Source organism: Dermacentor andersoni, chromosome 1 (assembly GCF_023375885.2).
Source record: "Dermacentor andersoni chromosome 1, qqDerAnde1_hic_scaffold, whole genome shotgun sequence".
Classification (NCBI taxonomy): Eukaryota; Metazoa; Arthropoda; class Arachnida; order Ixodida; family Ixodidae; genus Dermacentor; species Dermacentor andersoni.
Window position 1 is genome coordinate 1,407,873 of NC_092814.1, and position 21,948 is coordinate 1,429,820.

At 45.4% G+C, this 21,948-nt stretch overlaps 1 protein-coding gene across 6 annotated transcripts in view; it reads left to right on the forward strand.

Annotated features, from left to right (window-relative positions):
- LOC126543970 (mitogen-activated protein kinase kinase kinase 13-like) overlaps nt 1–21,948 on the forward strand; it is a 593,636-nt gene that overhangs the window by 155,247 nt on the left and 416,441 nt on the right. For all 6 annotated transcript variants that reach the window (XM_055061158.2, XM_055061159.2, XM_050191137.3 and 3 more), the window contains exon 5: nt 1,026–1,215. In XM_055061158.2, the coding sequence (XP_054917133.1) occupies nt 1,026–1,215 (190 nt within the window). The remainder of the gene's footprint in view (nt 1–1,025; nt 1,216–21,948) is intronic.

Genomic DNA, 21,948 nt, shown 5'->3' on the forward strand with positions numbered 1-21,948 from the left:
AGCAAGCACAGAAACATCCCACTATCAGGATATTCAGGTTTTTATGTTAATAGTTTTTTGCAACTTAGCTTACCTTTAGGCAGGATTCTGACCTATGCGCCAGTATTTATTTGTAAATTTTGGGCCAATTTTTTAACATTAGAACCAGGCATTTTCTGAAAACTATTGTATGTTGAGCTCATTTCTGAAAGCACCGTAAAAAAGTATTTTTTGTAGTGGTAACTTTTTGCCATAAAGTTCAGACAGACAGATCCAAAAGAGTGACCCATGAATTTGTGTTAAACTTGGCCAGAATGCAGAGACCAGTCTTTCGAGCTCCCTCCTACAACTGGGCTTTCTTTTCTGCACTGCAATGACAATAATAATTATAATAATGCTTTATTTTTGAAAATTCATTATACAGAAATGAATGTATGATGACAAGATTTGGCTTCAACTGTCTGTGTTCCAGAAATTCTTTTGATTCTTCTGTGGTTTCAAAGTGAAGGACAGCCAGCTCCTGTAAAACCTCTTCAAAGCTTTTGTTGAAGCACATGTCTATGGCCGCAACAGTGTCGGGGCACAGTAACTGCTGTTGAGAGACTTGGGCATGTTTTTTTTTGGTTTTTTTGCCATGATACAGTGAAACAACATTCTTTTTCTTGTCAGCCTCTCATAAGTAGGAAGTGTAGCCTTCACCTCAGCAGGTGGAGAATGAGCTGGTGCTGACTCGGCCAGGGTTTGCTTGTTGTTTCACCAGGGCAAAACTTGGGAAAATGAAACCTCTACAGCTACTATACCTCAAGTTTTCGCAGTTTTCTTCTGGTTGGAGAAATGCCTTGATTTTGTTATACGTGAAAATAAATGTTAAAGCGTAGCTTGGCAATAAGAAAAATAATAAATAAATAAAAAGTCTATTTCTGACCGGCATTGATTTTTGACAGCTTGCACCTTCTCTCTTGATAAAATTAAAAGATATTGGGGCAGAGATTTTCGCTGATGCGACTACTAGAACCGAGCCTATAGAATTGTTGTGTTGTGTGCAGGGGGGGACAGTTGGGAGATCCCCTTTGAGGCCATCGGTCATCTCCAGTTTGTGGGCAGTGGAGCCCAAGGTGCTGTCTTTGTCGGCCAGCTGCATGATGAAACAGTGGCTGTCAAGAAGGTCACCAGCTTGGCCGAGACTGACATCCGCCACCTGCGGAAACTCAATCACCCCAACATTGTGGCTTTCAAGTGAGTGCGGCGTAATGTGCCACCTCCTGCGCTTGGTTCACATTGTTGCCACTCCATTGCCTTGTGTAGGGCCAGCTGTATCAGAATAACTAAAATAGGAGACAGCTTCGTGGAAGCGGGGGACATTTTTGTAATAATTGGTATTAAATTATCACTAAATTTTAATTCTAGGGACATGCAACTGTAGAATTCTAATTGGCCTGTACCCGCAGCATGAGGTTTTGCTATAAACTCTCTGAATTGCTTCCCACGAAACATAGAAGCAGCTACTTGATGTCTAAAAGATGTCTTGAATGGCTAATTCAGAAGTCTAGTAGCTGTCTTGATAAGACATATTGTAGCTGTGGACGTCTAGAAGTACTTCAGTAAGCCCTGCTAACGTTGCGCTAATGGACAGCTTGACAAGAACAACTGAAGACCTTTATTAGACATTCCTTCAAATTTTTGTGGCAGCTGTTGCAGTAATACAAAGTTTGCAGACAGTTACATTTTATATTAAACGAGGCATGGACATCAGAAAAAAAAGTTTGTATTGTCGAATAGGGTGATGCACAGGTAGTCTTTCCAGATGTGAACTATAGGAATAGTGTAGTACAGCCTGATTGGTCAATTAGTGCATTTTACTTCGACCAATCAATTTAATGCCACCTGTCAGAATTATTTTGAAAATAAAACAGGATCTGTATTGTGTGCTGATATCATGCCAATGTGCGCCCATTGACTGAAACAAGAATGCCTCTCTGCATGAAACACGTCATTGTTCACAAAACTTTGCCCTGCTGGGTCTCCACTGAACTGAAATAGTTTCTAACAGGGAAACATTTTGTCATTGATGCTGTGGTTCAGGCAAAAATTACATCATCTGGTTTCAGCTACAGGCGGCAGGATAACATGACACCAGTATACGAAGCAACGCTGTGCTACAATGAATTCTTAAGAAATAAAGGGTAGTTCATAGCTGGAAAAACACTCTGTGCATCACTCTGTCTGGTAATATAATTTTTTCCTGATGTCCATGCCTCATTTAAAAAAAATTGTAACTTACTTTGTGGATGCTCCTTGTATGTTATCACCATATGCTTGTATAGCATACCGCAGAAATAATGGCCAGTTCTTCGGCCTACCACCCATTAGTGAATTCTTTGCATGTTGCTTGTTACCGGAACTGTATGTTGAGTTTTTCCTGCAGTGCATAAAACACGATTGCAAGCGAAAATGTAGCAAGACATCTACTTCACATCATGTGACATAGTAAAACTTTCATCATCATCATCATCAGCCTGGTTACGCCCACTGCAGGGCAAGGGCCTCTCCCATACTCCTCCAACTACCCCGGTCATGTACTAATTGTGGCCATGTTGTCCCTGCAAACTTCTTAATCTCATCCGCCCACCTAATTTTCTGCCGCCCCCTGCTACGCTTCCCTTCCCTTGGAATCCAGTCCATAACCCTCAATGACCATCGGTTATCTTCCCTCCTCATTACATGTCCTGCCCATGCCCATTTCTTTTTCTTGATTTCAACTAAGATGTCATTAACTCGCGTTTGTTCCCTCACCCAATCTGCTCTTTTCTTATTCCTTAACGTTACACCTATTATTCTTCTTTCCATAGCTCGTTGCGTTGTCCTCAATTTAAGTAGAACCCTTTTCATAAGCCTCCAGGTTTCTGCCTCGTACGTGAGTACTGGTAACACACAGCTGTTATACACTTTTCTCTTGAGGGATAATGGCAACCTGCTGTTCATGATCTGGGAATGCCTGCCAAACGCACTCCAGCCCATTCTTATTCTTCTGATTATTTCAGTCTCATGATCTGGATCCGCAGTCACTACCTGTCCTAAGTAGATGTATTCCCTTACCACTTCCAGTGCCTGACTATTTATCGTAAACTGCTGTTCTCTTCCGAGACTGTTCAACATTACTTTAGTTTTCTGTAGATTAATTTTTAGACCCACCCTTCTGCTTTGCCTTTCTAGGTCAGTGAGCATGCATTGCAGTTGGTCCCCTGAGTTACTAAGCAAGGCAAAATCATCAGCGAATCGCAAGTTACTAAGGTAGTCTCCATTAACTCTTATCCCCAATTCTTCCCAATCCAGGTCTCTGAATACCTCCTGTAAACATGCTGTGAATAGCATTGGAGAGATCATATCTCCCTGCCTGACGCCTTTCTTTATTGGGATTTTGTTGCTTCCTTTATGGAGGACTACGGTGGCTGTGGAGCCGCTATAGATATCTTTCAGTATTTTTACATACGGCTTATCTACACCCTGATTTCGTAATGCCTTCATGACTGCTGAGGTTTGGACTGAATCAAACGCTTTCTCGTAATCAATGAAAGCTATATATAAGGGTTGGTTATATTCCGCAGATTTCTCTATCACCTGATTGATAGTGTGAATATGGTCTATTGTTGTGTAGCCTTTACAGAATCCTGCCTAGTCCTTTGGTTGACAGAAGTCTAAGGTGTTCCTGATTCTATTAGCGATTACCTTAGTAAATACTTCGTATGCAACGGACAGTAAGCTGATCGGTCTATAATTATTCAAGTCTTTGGCGTCCCCTTTCTTATGAATTAGGATTATGTTAGCGTTCTTTCAAGATTCCGGTACGCTGGAGGTCATGAGGCATTGCGTATACAGGGTGGCCAATTTTTCTAGAACAATCTGCCCACCATCCTTCAACAAATCTGCTGTTACCTGATCCTCCCCAGCTGCCTTCCCCCTTTGCATAGCTCCCAAAGCTTTCTTTACTTCTTCCGGCGCTACTTCTGGGATTTCAGGTTCCTCTGGACTATGCTCTCTTCCATTATCGTCGTGGGTGCCACTGGTACTGTATAAATCTCTATAGAACTCCTCAGCCACATGAACTATCTCATCCATATTAGTAATGATATTGCCGGCTTTGTCTCTTAGCGCATACATCTGATTCTTGCCAATTCCTAGTTTCTTCTTCACTGCTTTTAGGCTTCCTCCGATCCTGAGAGTATGTTCAATTCTATCCATATTATACTTCCTTATGTCAGCTGTCTTACGCTTTTTGATTAACTTTGAAAGTTCTGCCAGTTCTATTCTATCTGTAAGGTTAGAGGCTTTCATACATTGGCGTTTCTTGATCAGATCTTTCGTCTCCTGCGATAGCTTACTGGTATCCTGTCTAACAGAGTTACCACCGACTTCTATTGCACACTCCTTAATGATGCCCACAAGATTGTCGTTCATTGCTTCAACACTAAGGTCCTCTTGCTGAGTTAAAGCCGAATACCTGTTCTGTAGCTTGATCCGGAATTCCTCTAGTTTCCCTCTTACCACTAACTCATTGATTGGCTTCTTATGTACCAGTTTCTTCCGTTCCTTCCTCAAGTCAAGTCTAGGCTAATTCGAGTTCTTACCATCCTATGGTCACTGCAGCACGTCCGAGCACGTCCACATCTTGCATGATGCCAGGGTTTTCGCAGAGTACTTTGATCGCGTTTTATTGACTAGCTGCGGCGGTCGGCGTTCAAGAATGGCACTGCTATAACAAACGAGTCACGGGCTGCAAGTGACATACGAGCTCCACCGAGGCATCGCTTTGGTGGCCCCAAAAGGCACCTTTTAAAAAATGCAGGAAGGTTGCCACTGCAGCATCTCAACGTAAGAAATCTAGAAGAAACGCTGGGACGAAATCGCCACAAGCGTCTCACCACGCACTTCCCACTGGCTTGCACGAGAAAACCGCATGTCCGTCAGCCTTGCTTGCTTTACGCGAAGCTTGCCAACATCCTTCTCCAAGGCATCCAGGTGCTCCACGTAGTGAAGCAGAAGGTCCCTCGCGAACACAAGCTCATGGGGGACCGAATCAGCTACAGGACTTCCCGCGGGGACAGTGTTGAGGCAGCCTGCCCTACCGCATCAGCACTGCCGTCGTGGCCGTCACTGTCGCTATCTGATGCAAGCACGTTCATGATAGTCGCCTCATCGGTTAGAAGCACTTCTTTTCCAAATCTATAGCATTGCGTTTTGGCAGATCAGCCAGGTTCAGTTTCAACAGAGAGTCGAACGAGGCTGATAAACTACGTGGCCAGGAACGACTTTTGACGACTTGACGCCTTTTGAACGACTTGACGCAACGAACAAAGACAAGCATGAGTGACTTAATCCATTAGCAAATTGCGCAGAATGAGGGCCCAGCGAGTAATCTGGGAGCAGTGCCAGCAGCGTTGTCAGCTCAGTTGGGTCGGTCCATTCGTGTTTCAGAGGGTGGTGCAGCGCAGAGCTATGGGCACAGCCCATTCGTGTTCCGAGGGGTGGGAGGACGACACTGCTGGCGTGCACCTCTCATGAGAGATGCACACCATTGTAGTAACATTGTAGTAAGCAGGTTATTTCCCCATAGAAAACATACAAAGGTTGCTGGTGCAGCAGCTTTTCATTGTTCTAACCAATATATTGTTCAAACCGGTATCGTTATAAGTGGGTTCGACTGTACCTGCATGCCAAATTTTATCAAGTTCATGAATAAGAAAAATTTGGGGGGGACCCTCGTCCCCCTTTAAAGTGTGGCTAACGTAAGCAATAGCATGCTCAACGCCATCTTGTCACTGCACGAGGACTGTACCAAGGCCGATGTTGCTGGCATGAGTAGCAGTTCAGTGTCTGCATCTTCATCAAAGTGTCCAAGTAAGGGCAGTGTCTGGAGGTGCTACTGAAGCTCAGAGATGGCATTTCTTAGCTCTGGACTCCAAACAAACAGGCTGTGCTCCTTTTTTAAACAGGCCAGTTTCATGAGTTTGTGTGTGGATGTGAGATAATGAAGAGCGAGACAAAGAAGAAATGAAGTGGACCTCGAGACATGCAAAAGTGGAACTGGAAACAGAGGGACTGCAATGTGAAGGAAGTGGAAAACCTGAATGAAGTGGCAGGGCTAGTGCAGATGTGTCTCCGGCTGCGCTCTGGAGATGGCAGTAGGCGGCTCACAAGGTACCCTGAAAAGGGAACCCAATGGTAACGCACCTGCCCACTGTCCCCCTAGAGTGCTTCAACAGTGCATCACAGTTCCTAGGCAGGTTCCAGCTGCAGTTCTGGCCTGTCCTGTGCCACAGAAGACAGCCCAGGCTTAACCAGGTTGCAACTTCTGTGCAACAGCGGCCACTAATGCACCGAGCCCCGTCCTGTGCTACGGTGGCTATCCATTCGTCGGGACTTGTCCTATGCAACAGTAGCCACCCGACAACCTGACCTGTCTTGTGCCACGGCGGCTGCCCTGACACTGCTACAACTGAGCTACGACGTAACTGGTTAGGACTTAATTTCCAAGTAGGACTGTATATATTGTATCCAGTCAAACCTCAATATATTGAGCACGGATATATCGACTTATTGTGTATATTGAACACTTTCTATATCACCTGGGAAATCGAATGCATTTTTAATTTTTTATTTCGAATGGGGTCGGGCGTAAAATTGATGTATTGAACTCCGCCACCCCAGACCACATGTGCTCTGTTGTTGACAGGCGGCGAGCTTTCCCGCAACACTCTCGAAGATAGTGGTGGGGCATTCCCAACTGCTGCGCACTATGGCTGCACACATCGATCGCACCGAGGGTGCCATTTGAATGTAGCAGCGTACGCACACGGCTGCTTGGCTAGTTCGACCACAGAACACCACATAAGCTTAGAAAAGGGAAGCTGTACCTTCCACAGTGCAACGGAAATAAGAGTAGCAGTGGCGTTATGAACTAAAGTATGTGACCGAGAGATGGCACTAGCAAAAACGAAACTAATATCATAATTATTATGTAGTGAGCAATATGGCAGCTATGGTAGCGGCTGGTGGGGCTCGTCGCGCTACACGCTTGCTGGTTTTGGGCGTTTTGTTACCGCTTTCAGGGCAGTTTTCATGTGCACGGTAATCTAACATGACTACAAATATCTTTATTATGTCCCCAGATGACTGAAAGGCCTTAACTGGCAAAAAACACTTCAAACAAGTAAGCTTACATTGTTTATTGTCGATGGTGAATGAGGCAGTACATGCCCACATTTTTTGTACAGGTCAGGTGGAGGTAATGCTGTCAGTCACTGAGTTTACAACACACAGAAACATAGATAGTCATCTATTTAATGAAATTGAAAGCTGAAATTGAGTTTTCTCATCGTGTTCGGCTAAAGCAGGGAGAACGAAGCTTCAGACAGTGATATTTGTGCTGGGCTACCCTCATACTTATATTGCGTACAGTGCTGCTTAACGTGTTTCATAGTATATTGTCTGCGTTCAACTATTTCATCTATATTAAAAAAGTGAAACATAAGAAGGGCTCGGCAAAGATGTACTGCCAGCAAGATAACTCAAGCTGCAATGTCCCATTGTTTTCATAACACATTGGCGAGAGGCAAGAAGTCTAGGGGTAAAAAAAACGTTATGCTAAATTTTACATCACACATTGTCTGCTCTTGATATTTCTGCTGCACATTTAGTGTTCAGATTCAGCAGTAAAGGCTTCGACACAAGTGGAGTACTCGTAGTAGGAAAGCGAGGAACATTGTGTAGACAACAGTGCTTGCAAGGATCTCTACAAACATTGTGTGAATAAACAAGGACGCTAAATAAACATATAAGTAAGGCTAATTAATGTTCACCTATCCTTTGGAGAGGCAGTTCATGGTATCATGTTGAAAAAACATCTCTGTTTGTGTATTCAAGCAAGTCAAAGAGGTAGCAAGGAGATGAACATTTCAATTGAGAAATTGTTTCAACAAGCAAACATATTTGTGAGGGCTGTAAGGAAGACAAGTTCCCATGCTGAGGCTTCCCTTGCTCGTCCACTGTTGATTGGCTGAATGTTAAGCCAAACTCACTCCGAGTATATTTCAAAAAGTTTTTGGGAGCACACGGCTCAGGTTTGTCATCTGTTGTTATAAGAGAAAGAAAAATTGTTTTTAGTGATTTGTCATGTTTGAGAAGTGTGGAGTAGGCCGGTTGTGTGCATTTGCCTTTTCTAGCTCTCTCTTAAGGTGCAGGGCTAGCCTAGTCATTGATTTCATGCAAACTGCACATGAGTCTTTTGTAGTTAACAAATGTAAAATAATGCGCATATCCAGATCTAATTCTAATCCTAGCACTTACCATCTTAACAACATTCTCTTTGATTTCATCATGTTATATAAATATCTTGGTGTACACATTACAAATAACTTAAATTGGACCATTAACCCTTTCGCTGTCGGACCTTTCTGGCCGTGACGCACCCCCAGTGTCGGCTTGGTTTCAGGGAACGAGCATAACAGGGAATGTACATCGCAATTTATTTTTGATTATGATTGGTATACAAATAACATAGTCAATGCAATATGCACATTTCAATGTTCTGCAGCTGTTATTAGTCAACATCATCATCATCATCAGTCTGACTATAACATCCGTTCAACATCCGAATCTGACGATGCGGAACTCATCTCTTCGTCGCGTTAGACGCTGTCCGAGTCCAAATCCGAGCTCGGCTCGTATTCTGAATCGTAAGAGCCACCGCTCCAATGAACAGACGAAGGTCTCGCGCCGCTCAGCTATCCGAAAGTAACCGCGCGCAGGGAGGATGCGCTTTCAGTCGCCCGCGCAACGGAGATAAATGCGACGTTGCGTGATCAAGAAGAGGGAGATGGAAAAAGGCTAAAACAAAGTTCGAAGGGCTTTACGTTTACTGCTGCAAGTCGGAAGCGAGGGTGCGGCGAGAGAGCGAAAGCAGCAATCGAGTCGCTCTTTTCGGAGAGGCAACGGCGACGCGTGCGCCTGAACTTGACGCGCCATAGCAGACGCACCAACAGAAGAAAAATAAAAACCTTCAAACCGGCGGAGATGGCAGAACAATCCTTGAACCCATAACCACATGCGCGCGACGCATGGTCCAGTGAACGCGGAGCCACCGCGCCACTCAGCAAAAAAAGAGGGGGGCGTGGCAGTCGCACCGTACTCTTCAATACATGTACTAACACAGGTCGGGGCGAAAATACGAACTTGTAGGAAGAGTCAACAGATGGCGTGGCCACGTCCGGGAGCGCCAGCTTTGCGCTCAGGCGCGAAATTTTGAACGCGCGATAGAGAACGTACCGGTACGTCAGTGACACTGTGGGGGGGAAGCGCGATGACGTACCGGTACGTCCGTGACAGTGAAAGGGTTAATATAAAGTATGTCATTAACAGTGTTGATCACATGCTGGAGTACTTATGGCGCAACTTTTCCAAAGCACCGTCTACTTTAAAACTGCAGCTTTACAAGACTCTGATACGCTCGAAACTTGAATGCTGTATTTACTCGAATCTAACATGCACTTTTCCCAAAAATTGCATGCCCGTTAAAATCGAGTATGTCCCCAAATTTATGTTACCGTGTCACCATCGGCATTTCAAAAGTGCCACCTCATATGCGCTTCGAGCCTAGCTGCCGTAGCTTTCTCCATGTGCTGCAGTACAGGTGCTTAGGCAATACTTCCTTTGGCTTAGGTTAGTGCACTGTCCGTCTTCCCGTTTTCTGTGTTTGCTCTATCAGCATGGAAGTACTGACTACAAAGACATGTCGACATCATCACAGTGCCGCAATTAAAAGGAAAGCGATCACGTGTGCTGAGACGGATGGAAATCGGGTCGCATCACGGGCGTTCGAAGTTCCAAAAACTTGTGTGCGGGACTGCCGCAAACAGAAGAGGCGTTCTACACCGGTGGCTGCTACGTACGGCGGGACCGCGCGGGCCCTATCATGAAAGTGTTCTGCAATGGAGACAAGAGTCTACGCATGTAGGCGCACCATGCTGTGTTCTCGTCGCTTAGTTCGCGTTGAAGCGAGAGGCCGCACAAAGATCAATTCCCTCACTCCTGCTACCGCAATTCCTCACTCCAGCATTTTGATAAAGAGTTTCCACGGTCATTGAGTGAGACGTGTTCATGTTTGCTTGTGCGCACGTTATACCATGCTTGTTAATTTAGCTAGTAAGCAAATGTTTAAATGTTTATACGGCCTATACGCCTCGTGCACCGCCTATAGAGGCGCCACTGAAAGCCACCTAGCGGACGCTTCCAACAGTACACGCGGGAGCAGTAGAAGACGACAACCCTTTGGGTGGCTGAAGTTCCAGCTGCGATTTCTCCTTTGTTCGGGTGCCAGACTGCTTCTTCTGCGGTGACAGCTGTGGGGAAAAGGCTGACCTCTGTGCGAGCGGGTATGAACACGATATTAACGGTGTTTGGGACAACATGGTCCACATACGTGCAAGGTGTGCCCCGCAGACAAACGCCATAAACCCCATTTACATAACGTGGAGCTCATGTTCACTAGCCGATAAATTTTGTTGAGTGATGCGATCTCTCGATGGTTTTTTTTTATTCTACCCTTGCTGCAATGCTGCTTCTGTACCTGAATAATAAGCACCAGTCGTTAGTGCAGACTTATATAAAACAAATCCGCAAGGTGCAATCTCTGCATATGCCGTTGTGATTTTCTGCCGATTAATACATGTGACATCGCTGAATAAATGCAGTCGAAGTCGCCTCAAGAAGAGCAATTGCCAATTTATTGATGGAAACGCGTACACTAGCCAACGAAGTCACCATACACACGGGTTAATAAAAGTGCGTGTTAGGGCTGTACAGCCGATGCAATTCTGCTGCATACGCCGATGAACTACCGTTCCCGCTGCAGTTTGTGCAATTTTAAATTCCTCAAGGGAGCTGCTTGGAAACGTACAAAGCTAAAGACTGACTAACTTTTCAGTACTTTTTTATAGTACTAGAGAGAGGTGCCACATGATATATTTAAAGGCAGAGCAGCGCCAGTCAAAGTAGATGAGAGCTGGCGGCAAAGCCCGGTTTGGTCGTCTGCAGCGTAAGTATAAGAAAGAATTCAGTTGAGTACAAAACTCACATGCAAGAAGGGACTACGTTGTGAAACAAACAAATCACTCGGCGTGTTAAGTTTGCTCAGGCAGCATCGAGGTGTGATGACTTCCCAAACGGGACGCGAACTTTTCAGCGAGAAATGGAACAAAAATACCATATGCAGCAGCTATTAGCAATTCTCACCCTGAACTACCTATTTTAAGTAATTTCCCCTATGTTGTCCTTGGTGTCAGTGTTTGTTGGCTTCTCATGATATGACTAATAAAAATCGGGCTCCTCGGTTAACCCCCTTTCTTCTCGTTTATTTCCTGAAAAGAGGAATGATGAAGCCATGACAAGCATGCAAGCAAAAAAAATGGTGAAACAAAAGTTAGTAAAGTAAATGAACAAATCACGGTTCTAGGTGAAGTGTTCAGAAACATACCTTGCTAGGATTCTGGGCTAGTGGTGACACATTCACTGTCGACTTGTGCGTCCAGAGACAAGAGAGCCCAAAGTGGCGAACAGATATGAGCAGGGTCTTGCAAGCTCTAGTAGAAAAAAAAAAGAGCCTCAATTACTGTGGCGGAAGTATGGGTGAGCTTGTGATTCATGTATGACTAAGAACAGTGCATAAAATGCTCCATGACAGAAAAGCACATACACACAACACTATTTTGAGTGTACATTTCTTTCAATGATGTCCTTGTGCGAGCTTTGCTTAGTGAAGCCTGGATTAGGTGAAATTGTTTGCCAGCTACTACGTAATAAACACAGTAATCTTGTTATGGACCAAATGCAATTAATCCAACTATCACCGGAAGTATATTTGCACTAATGTGCAGTGAATTTATCGCAGCACATCATTTATGTAGAAACAGCCAAAACTATTTATTATTTATGCTGTACTCAGTGTTGGAAATTTTAGCAACATGGCAAAATAACAAAAGCTTTGTTTGAATTCACTTTGAAGAGCAATAACTTTATAATTATTATTTTCCACCTTAGGAAATGGCTACTGGAATCTGTTTTATTCGCCTCGCATGCAAAGAAATTCAAAGTAGAAAATGCGAAACAGTGTTTTTTTACTCACCGGTCCACACACCATGAAGCTGCAACGTTAATCCATTTTTGTGGGTAGCTTCCAAACGAACTGTGCTCGGTTCCAGCAGCGAATTTTCACGCTAGCTAGCACAATTTTTAAAAGCAGCACGTCATTACGCGGCCATACGCAGTAGATCACTAACGACGGAAGCTGTGCATGCAGCCGTTATGGCAGTGAAACGCCACAGCTGATAAAATTCACCGTCTTTAATATGTTCGCTTGGTGGCGGCTATTGAATGTTGGGCACATAAACTGACTGAGATAGTATTGTTATCTAATTAAAATGAACCTGCGTGATGCTTTTTAAAGAAAACAACCACCTCGTTTGCAAACGTTACCGCTGTACAATTTGAATCGATAAACAGCACGTACTGCAATCGATAGCAGTGGGCTGCTGCTTATCACACGTCAGTGAGGCCTCAAAACCTTTATTCAAGTAATAAAGCACCGACTTTAATAAGAGAAGCCCAATAAAAACAATTGTCTACTTATTTTATAACAAAATGACATGTTAACCGTGTTTGTCGGTTATTATATGTACATCAATAGATCAAATATTTAGCTGCGTTGAGCGGCCCCAGCATAAAAAATACAAATTAAGGTATGCAACCAAATTGCAGTAGCTCAACTTGGGCGCTTCATGCTAGAATGCACTGTGGTTGATTTTTCATCCTCTGTGGTGATCGCTGGAACTTGAGAGTGTGTGGGGCCTGGTTCGACAATGTCAGCGATGCATTGCATTTGCTGCATTGACTCCTCCTTGGTGCCACGCTCTGCGCCTGCCACGCCTCGGGAGGAATGACGGTTTGCATCCACAAAGACGTGTGAAAGCATGCGCTTACTGGGCTCACTCATAGTCGCCTTGGCAGACGCCACCTCATACTTTGTTATTGCCAGTGTTTCAAAATGCTTCGATTGACGGTCGTGGAGATCACAGCAGAAGTAGTGGCTGAATGAAGACACTGCCGAGGTTGACCCGCAATCGCTGATTTTGCCCTGCTCCCGACTTCAGCTGAGGCTGTAGCTGCTTTGGCCCTTCGCTGCTACTGTGGCGCAATAGAAGGCACCAGCCTGTTGCTTGTGGATTGTTTAGACTATGTTGAGGACGCCGTGGTTAAGCACACGGCTTCCAGTAAGAAACAGGCTATACTGCTGTGGTGCTTTCAGCCAAATAAATAAATACTTTGTGTGAAGCTTCAAGTCAGTATCTACTTTGCCACGATTGGAGCGTGATCGGAGATTGTTGTTCGGAGCGTGCGTTCGGTTATGTGGTGTGCAATTGGCCTAGGCCACGCCACGAGATGTTCATTTGAGGGATCGCCAGCCGTTTGTGTGCAGGCGCGAGTGAGAAAATCTGGGGGCTTTTTCTTCTTGAATATATGACTCTGCCTAGGCAGTACGGAGGAGGTTTCTTAGCGCGCATTGTATTCGTTTGTCTCCAGACATGCCGGCATTGCGTAGTGTGGTCGAATTTGTTTAGTTACGCTCGTACGCTGGCTGCCCGCGCAGTGAGGCAGTGGGTGCGGACGACCCTTGGTGATCGCTGTGTCTGAAGGGGCAATATTCTGACTGGCGTATAAGTCGCAGGTCGCTTTTTTCGTTGTGACGATAGATTGGATTTTTTACAAGCACTGCTCCAGGAGGGCACATGTAACCGGCAAACGGAGGCCTCAGGAGAGCACCTGAGGTTATAATAAAGCAGGCAGCGCAGGATCTCCAGGGCACCCAAGGGGTAGCGGGGGGATCAAAGCTGGAAGTAGAGCGGCCTGTGGGTTGGGGCCGTGGGGGCCGAAGCGCCCCAGGGGGTATTCGCATAAAAAAATTTTGTGATACTGGACAGCCGATGTTATACACCCCTGGCACCCGCAGGCCTCGGCAAGCTCCAACCAATGGACCAGTTCGGGTTCTAGCTTTGGTGTCCCCGTTGCTGCTTTGGTGTTCTGGAGGTGCCGCCAATAATGTGAAATAAGGACACGTTACAATTAGTAAAAAACACGATTGAATAAATATAATTATGTCCAGCCACCAACTTGTGATGCTAAGTTCAGCGCTACTGCACCCCGCGACTTTTTTCAATATATGCGGCCCGGTCTCTACTACGGTCGCTACCGCTTTCACAGAAACATCTGTGATGTTATTTACAAGGTACATCGCCGTAAGGCGTGAGAAAGCTATGATCCATCACGACTGACTTAGCATGAGCGCTGCAGGTGCGAGACAGTCTGTCCGACACAGCGGTTGCCAAGTCGGGCGGCACTGCCCGCTGCTTCACCTATTTTACAGCGCCAGCAGCGAGCATCCGAGCGCAAACTCAACCCCACTACATAATGCCGGCATGCCTGGGGACAAACTAGGACGAACGCCTACAACATGCGCTAGGAAACCTCCTCGGTAGTGCCTAGGCAGAGTCATATATTCAAGAAGCAAAAGCCCCCAGATTTTTTCTCTCGCGCCCGCTCTTACTCGTGCCTGTGCACAAACGGCTGGCAATCCCTCAAATGAACATCTCATGGCCACGCCGACTTCGTCGGTCGTGCGAAGTCAGCGTGGCCTAGGCTAATTTGCAGTGCAACCGAATGCGCACTCCAAACAACAATCTCCGATCGCGCCCTTGTTTCATCGATTGATTTGTGGAAGTTCTTTATGCATTTTTACGGGATTTTATATGTAGAATTTTGGCTATATCAAACTATTTCATGATCACCGCGCTGCTCGATATATCGAGGTTCGAGTGTAGCTTGAGGGTTTTGAGGTGTGTGCATTGTTTGTTTTGAGTTGTTTTGTTTGATGTTTGTTTTTTCAGTTATAAATGTTCATCTTGCATGTGTGACTTGTCCCCGTCTGTCTCTAGTTTGCCAGAATTCGTGACAGTCAAGGTTTAGCGATCTTGCAAAAATTATTCACAAAGCGTCTGTAGTATGTGCAAAGGTCCAAGAAGCGGCGCACATAATGTTTGTTGGTTGCTGGTAGAAATGCAGCAACAGCTATACTCTTTTCTGGGTCTGGCTGAATGCCATCATGACTAACGATGGGCCAAGAAACTTCAGTTCCCGATAACTGAAATGACATTTTTCAGGTTTTAATGGTAGTCCTGCAGAGCGTATTGCAAGAAACATGGAATGAAGTCGCAAGTGTTGCTCAAATATCTGAGAAGAAACAATGACGTCATCTAAATAGATGAAACATGATTCCCACTTAAGACCTGACAACACGGTGCCCATCCTCCTTTGGATTGTCGCGGGAGCTGAACATAATCTGAAAGGTAGCACTTCAATTTCGTACAGGCCGTTGGGGGTTACGAACGCAGTTTTTTCGCAATCACATTCATTTCATAAATTCAGTGAGCAGTATCAGGCATGTTGAAGGCAGTCTAGAGTCTCTTAGCTCTGGACTCCAAACAAACAGGATATGCTCCTTTGTTAAACGGGCCAGTTTATTTATTTATTTATTTCAAGTACCTGCAGCGCCCGAAGGCATTATTGCAGGGGGGAATATACTGTGTACATAAGCTCGACAAAATACAGAACTGGTCAACCAAAAAATAACACAACAATAGAAAAATTCACGCCACTATATACTCAGCAGAAATGCTCTGAATGATGCTTCAGTGTGACAATCGGCAATTTCCTGCGGTAGCTGATTCCACTGTGATATTGTGTGTGGAAAAAATGAATGCTTGAAGACGTTTGTTCTACAAATGAGTTCTCTTATATTTAAATAGTGGTCACTTCTGTGAGATAAGAAATGAGGAGGTAACAGGTAAGTTTCTCTATCTATTTTAACCAGGCCGAAATAAATTTTAAAAAGCATTTCCAACCTCATGTTTTTTCTGCGTGTGCTTAATAATTCCCACCCCAAGTTGTCCTTAAGTGCTGTAATACTAGAAGTAAAGCCATAGTTATTGCAGACAAAACGGGCTGCGCGGTTTTGTACATGCTCGAGCATATTAGACAGAGTTTTGGTTTGCGGGTCCCAGGCCATGCAGGCATACTCTAATATGGGTCTTACGTTCGAAAAATAAAGTAGTTCTTTAATTTTGGGAGGAGCTAGCCGGAAGTTACGTTTAACAAAATTTAGCATTTTACAGGCTTTCGCTGTAACATATTCAGCGTGCTTAGTCCAAGTTAAATTCGATGAGAAATAAACACCAAGATACTTATACTGAGTTACTCGCAATAGCTGGACATTGTCTAATGTATAATGAAATAGATGTGGATTTTGTTTACGTGTAAAGGACACGTACTGACACTTACTGGGATTTAAAGACATTTGCCACCTAACACACCAGCGTGTTATACAGTCCAAATTGCGTTGCAAACACTCGTGGTCAGTGGCAGACCTAATGCAGTGATAAATCACACAATCATCCGCATACAGACGCACTTTGCATGACACAACCTGAGCAATGTCATTGATGTAGGCCAAAAACAGCAATGGCCCTAAAACAGATCCCTGGGGAACTCCCGATGTAACATCAACATAATCAGATTGTGAGCCATTAACTACAACACGTTGCATGCGTTCTTGTAGATAACATTTAATCCAATCAAGCAATGAAGGAGAGATACCGAGGGATGATAGCTTATACAGCAGTAAAGCATGGTTTCATGAGTTTGTGTGTGGATGTGAGATTATGAAGAGCGAGACAAAGAAGAAGGGAAGTGGACCTCGAGACATGCAAAAGTGGAACTGGAAACAGAGAGACTGCAATGTGAAGGAAGAGGAAGGCGTGAATGAGGTGGCAGGGCTAGTGTAGATCTGTCTCCGGCTGCGCTCTGGAGATGGCAGTGGGCATCTCGCAAGACACCCTGGAAATGCGGGGAAGAGTGTAGGCATCTTTTTTTGTCACCTTGTTCAGTTGGCAGTAATCCATACAAAACCAAAGAGTGCCGTCCTTCTTTTTCACAAGTGCAACAAGAAATGCCCACGGGCTGGTTGAGGGTTGAATTACGTTGTCATTTAGCATTTGCTTCACTTGATAATGAATTGCCTCTTGCTCCTTTTCTGACACTTGCTAGACATGCTGACGCACGGGGATTAGAGCGCTTCGCGATGGGGGGTCTATTTTACTTTTGATGTAGATGCAATGCAAAGCAATCACTGAGCATGCATAAAATACAGCATGAATGCTCTTTCTGTGTGGCTGAGAGCTCAGGATTTACATATACTGCAGCACTGACAACTGTGCTCTCTTTTTGATGACAGCACGATGACAGCTCCAGTATTGTCGATCCTAATGCATCACCCTAGAGAGCCACTGACCTTCTACGAACCATCGATTGAGGACCTGGAAAGCTGGCTGGAGACATAGAAGGGTTGCGACAGTCAGTAACTGGAGCTGCAATGAACAAGTTGCACCATGTCTATTTCTCTTAGGATGCTGCTGCTCGGACATGATTTGAGAATTGAGTGTTAAGCCTAATGACATGGAACCTGTTTTGCAGCACCTTTCCTCAGACCTTCAGGAATGTTGTATAAAGAGAAAGGGCTGAAGTTATGCTGGAAAGCCAAATGCAGTTACTGAAGGAGAACATTGCCATCTTTACAGAAGAGATAACCCATTTTTTCCGCCACAATGACCCATCGATTCCTCATGCAAGGCGTCAAGCAAAAACTCTTCGCTGGGCTCGTGTACAACTTGCTCAAGACTGTAGTAGAGTTTCTAACAGAGGTTACGACGATTGAGAGGGCAGTGGAAATGCATACTGAACAATACAATCGCTGCTCGATGCCAGACTGTGCAGAAGTGCAAGCAGTATGCTCCAACGACCTGCAGGAGACGATAAGAGTAGTTGTGCACATATAACTACGAAGAATGTTGTTAGTGTCGCAGCCCCAGGTTGCATCTATTGCTGACATCATTCGGCCAGAAATACAACACTCATTGTGATTCCCTGAACTGCTGAAGCCCCAGCAGAGAGCAATGACCTAAGCCGCCATCGCATGCTGTCAGGAGGTCCTCCCGCCACATTCGTGCCAGAGCCCCGTAGCACCGCAATTCCACTGTCACACACCACAGTACCTGCAAAGGGAGTCTGTGTCAGCAGGCATTCATTTATTTATTTATTTATTTATTTATTTATTTATTTATTTATTTATTTCAAAGTACCTTACAGGCCCCAAGGGGAGCATTGAGTAAGGGGGCGTAATTGAACAAATGACAAGAGAAAACAGATACATGAACGCAAAAAAATGTGAGAGCTGTGGATGGCGCGCTGATGAAGGTTCTATACTACACGAGCTACAACAGCCGGTAAACTTTTCCCGCGTTTAAACCGTCTGTGTAGATTGCCGACAGCTTTGGGACAGCGCACAAATGCCGAAGATTGCATCACCGCTTACGTTCTACGAGGAGGCATGCAGGAACATAACACTACAGTTGTTTGCCTGGAAACGTACTCACTGGAACGCTGAATGCAGCTTAGCAAAAAACATACTCACCAAAGAACATTTCCAACACAAGGAGATGCTAACACTTTGCCTTCGTTCGTGTGGAAAGCAGTGCTTGCACCAGCATTTTTTGCTTCTTGGAGAGGCCGGCTCTTTGGAATCGGCTTGTACATGAGTAAAGTATAAACCCCCCACAAGTGATCTTGCAATGCGACAAGCAAGGCGATGGCTGCCGCGTTCACTTGTCGCCTGCAAGCCGAACTCCACGCGAGCGACGGCTTTGAGCGACGACTTCCCGGTATGAGGGCAGCAATATGCACGCCGAAACTAGCGTGACGCATGCTTTATCAATTTCAGTTGATGTATTTTACTGAAAAAGGAGCATAAAATATTTCTGAAGGTCTTGCACTAGGTTCTTATTCTTGCACGTGTAAAATTCAATAGTCTGCTCGTTCCGTGCGACAAACAGCAGTATTTGAGTTATGTACATAGAGTTCCGGCTTCACACTATTGGCTAGTCGCTCATAGTACTTCCGGGCGACAAGCGACGAGTTCTAGATTTCTAGAAACAAGCGATCGAGTGACAACACCGAGCAATCTGTTCAAGCGACGGCCTGTTTTGTCGCTCGAAGCCGTTGCCCGTCACCGTTGTGCGCGAAATCGCTCTCGTGGAGTTTGGACTTAACGCCGAACTCCTCAGAGAAATGCAAGCTCTCGAAATTTTCCATGACCGTCTCAGCAAAACAGCACCAAACTACCTTGCACCGTGCTTCGTGTGTAGCGGCAGCAGTCGGTCCGGACAAACACCATTGTTGACGTCACGAGGCGCGCGAGCTGGGCGTGTCTGCTGCTGCACTTTTCATCGAAATAAAACATGTTTGCGCTTTCTTTCGCTCAATTTCGATGCGATATTCGAATTCAGAGGGTTGAAAACCACGACGTACTGCTCTTCACTCATTTTTCACATCGCTTATCCAGAGATGTGATATCAGATGATAATCCCTTGAACCTGAGCGAACAAGAACTACTTGAGGAATGGAAGAAGCAATATGTTGTCAGAGTGCAAATAATAACAATCAAACGTGACAACAAGGAAATTCCTACAATACATCTCACCCTCACCTCTGCAACGAGTATGCTACCAGAATTTCTTGAAACAGGGTACACAAATACACGAGCAAGACCGTACATCCCAGTCCACGTAGAAGTTTCAAGTGGCAAAGATTTGGCCATGGCTGGCAAAGCTGCCGAGGCTGGCTGACTTGAGCAAAATGTGGTGAGCAAGAACACTCGTCCAACAACTGCACTGGTATGTTCCGCTATGTGAACTAGGGCAGTGGTCATGCAGCTTACTCCCGATCATGTCCTATGGGGAAAAAAGGTATCATTACACTAAAGGTGAAAGAGAACTTCTCATTTCAAGAAGTGCGAAAACATGTTTCTGCAAAACGGTGGGCGTTAGGCTGATTGATGGAACATTCTTCAGACGAGGAAAAATCCTTTTTAGTGGGCAAAACGCAGAAAAAAAGGAAGAAGGAAGGCAACTCTGTGAAGAAGACGAAAAAGATGTGTTGTGTCCTGTTGCCTTCATTATTCGTTCCTCCATTTTGCGCACTAAAAAGGATTTTTTCTTGCCTAAAAAATTTTTCATATCTTCATACTGCAGGGTATGCTGACGCGCGGCACGTAAGGGGGCAATGCCGCAGCGGCATCTACCTGGCCCATAAAAAGTGTGGCCGTGGCTGTGCCACCGATAGCAGCTAGCACTGCTTCGCCATCCCTGAGGGAGGGACCTTCGGGTTGGTAGGCTCCAAGGCTTCAACTCTTGAGGTGAGGCCTTCATGGCGAATGCACTGCTCCCAAGAGTGGGTGTCCAGTGCCTCGCAAGAGGCAATGGACATATTTCCTAGCCAGACAGCACATCCAGCATCAAAGGAACGGCATGAGTCTCGGGACCGTGTCAAAGCAGACAAACTCCTCATTACAGGGCCCAAAAAGGGCCCTCTAAGCTAAGTAACGTCTGCTGTCCTGTAAGCTAAATCACTTTTTCTCTCTTAACCCTTTCGCTGTCGGACGTTTCTGGCCGTGACGCACCCCCAGTGTCGGCTTGGTTTCAGGGAACGAGCACAACAGGGAATGAACATAGCAATTTATTTTTGATTATGATTGGTATACAAATAACATAGTCAATGCAATATGCACATTTCAGTGTTCTGCAGCTGTTGTTAGTAAACATCATCATCATCATCAGCCTGACTATAAAATCCGTTCAACATCCGAATCTGACGATGCGGCACCCTCTTCCTCTCATGCGACTTTGTCCGAGTCCGAATCCGAGCTCGGCTCGTATTCTGAATCGGAATTCAGCCACCGCTCCCATGAGCAGACGAAGGTCCCGCGCGCCGAGCCATCCGAAAGTAACCGCGCGCAGGGAAGATGCGCTTTCAGTCGCCCGCACAACGGAGAGAAATGGGACGTTGCGTGATCAAGAGGACAGAGGGAGATGGAAAAAGGCTAAACAAAGTTCGAAGGGCTTTACGTTTACTGCTGCAAGTCGGAAGCGAGGGTGCGGCGAGAGAGCGAAAGCAGCAATCGAGCCACCCTTTTTGGAGAGGCAACGGCACGTGCGCCTGAACTTGACGCGCGTAGCAGGCACACCAACAGAAGAAAAATAAAAACCTTCAAACCAGCGGAGATTACAGAACAACCCTTGAACCCATAACCACACGCGCGCGACGCATGATCCAGCGAACGCGGAGCCACCGCGCCACTCAGCAAAGAGAAAGTGGGGAGTGGCAGTCGCACCGTACTCTTCAATACATGGATTAACACAGGTCGGGGCGAATATACGAACTCGTAGAAAGAGTCAACAGATGGCGTGGCCAATCCAGGAGCGCCTGCTTTGCGCTCAGGCGCGAAATTTTGAACGCATGATAGAGAACGTACCGGTACGTCAGTGACACCGTGGGGGGGAAGCGCGATGACGTACCGGTACGTCCGTGACAGCGAAAGGGTTAAACACACAGCATGTACACATTTCGTAATATGGATATGCAAACATTGCAATAGAATGCCAGGGGACTTCTCCATAACCTCGACAATGTCAAGGAACTCTTACATAAATATAATCCTAGAGTGATAAGTGCTCAAGAGACTCATTTAAAACATACGCAGACAAACTGTCTCTGGCAATACGCCATTTTCCACAAAGACCGTGATGATGCTAATACCTCGTAGGGCAGTGTGGCCAGAGTTGTCAGCAAAACTGTTGCTTGCGTACACTTGCCCTTTTCAGACACCCTTCGAGGCAGTTGCAATGCGAGAAATTCTGTTCTATAACTTGGTTGCCATCTGCTCAATTTACGTACCTCCAAACTACCACCTGAGCAAAA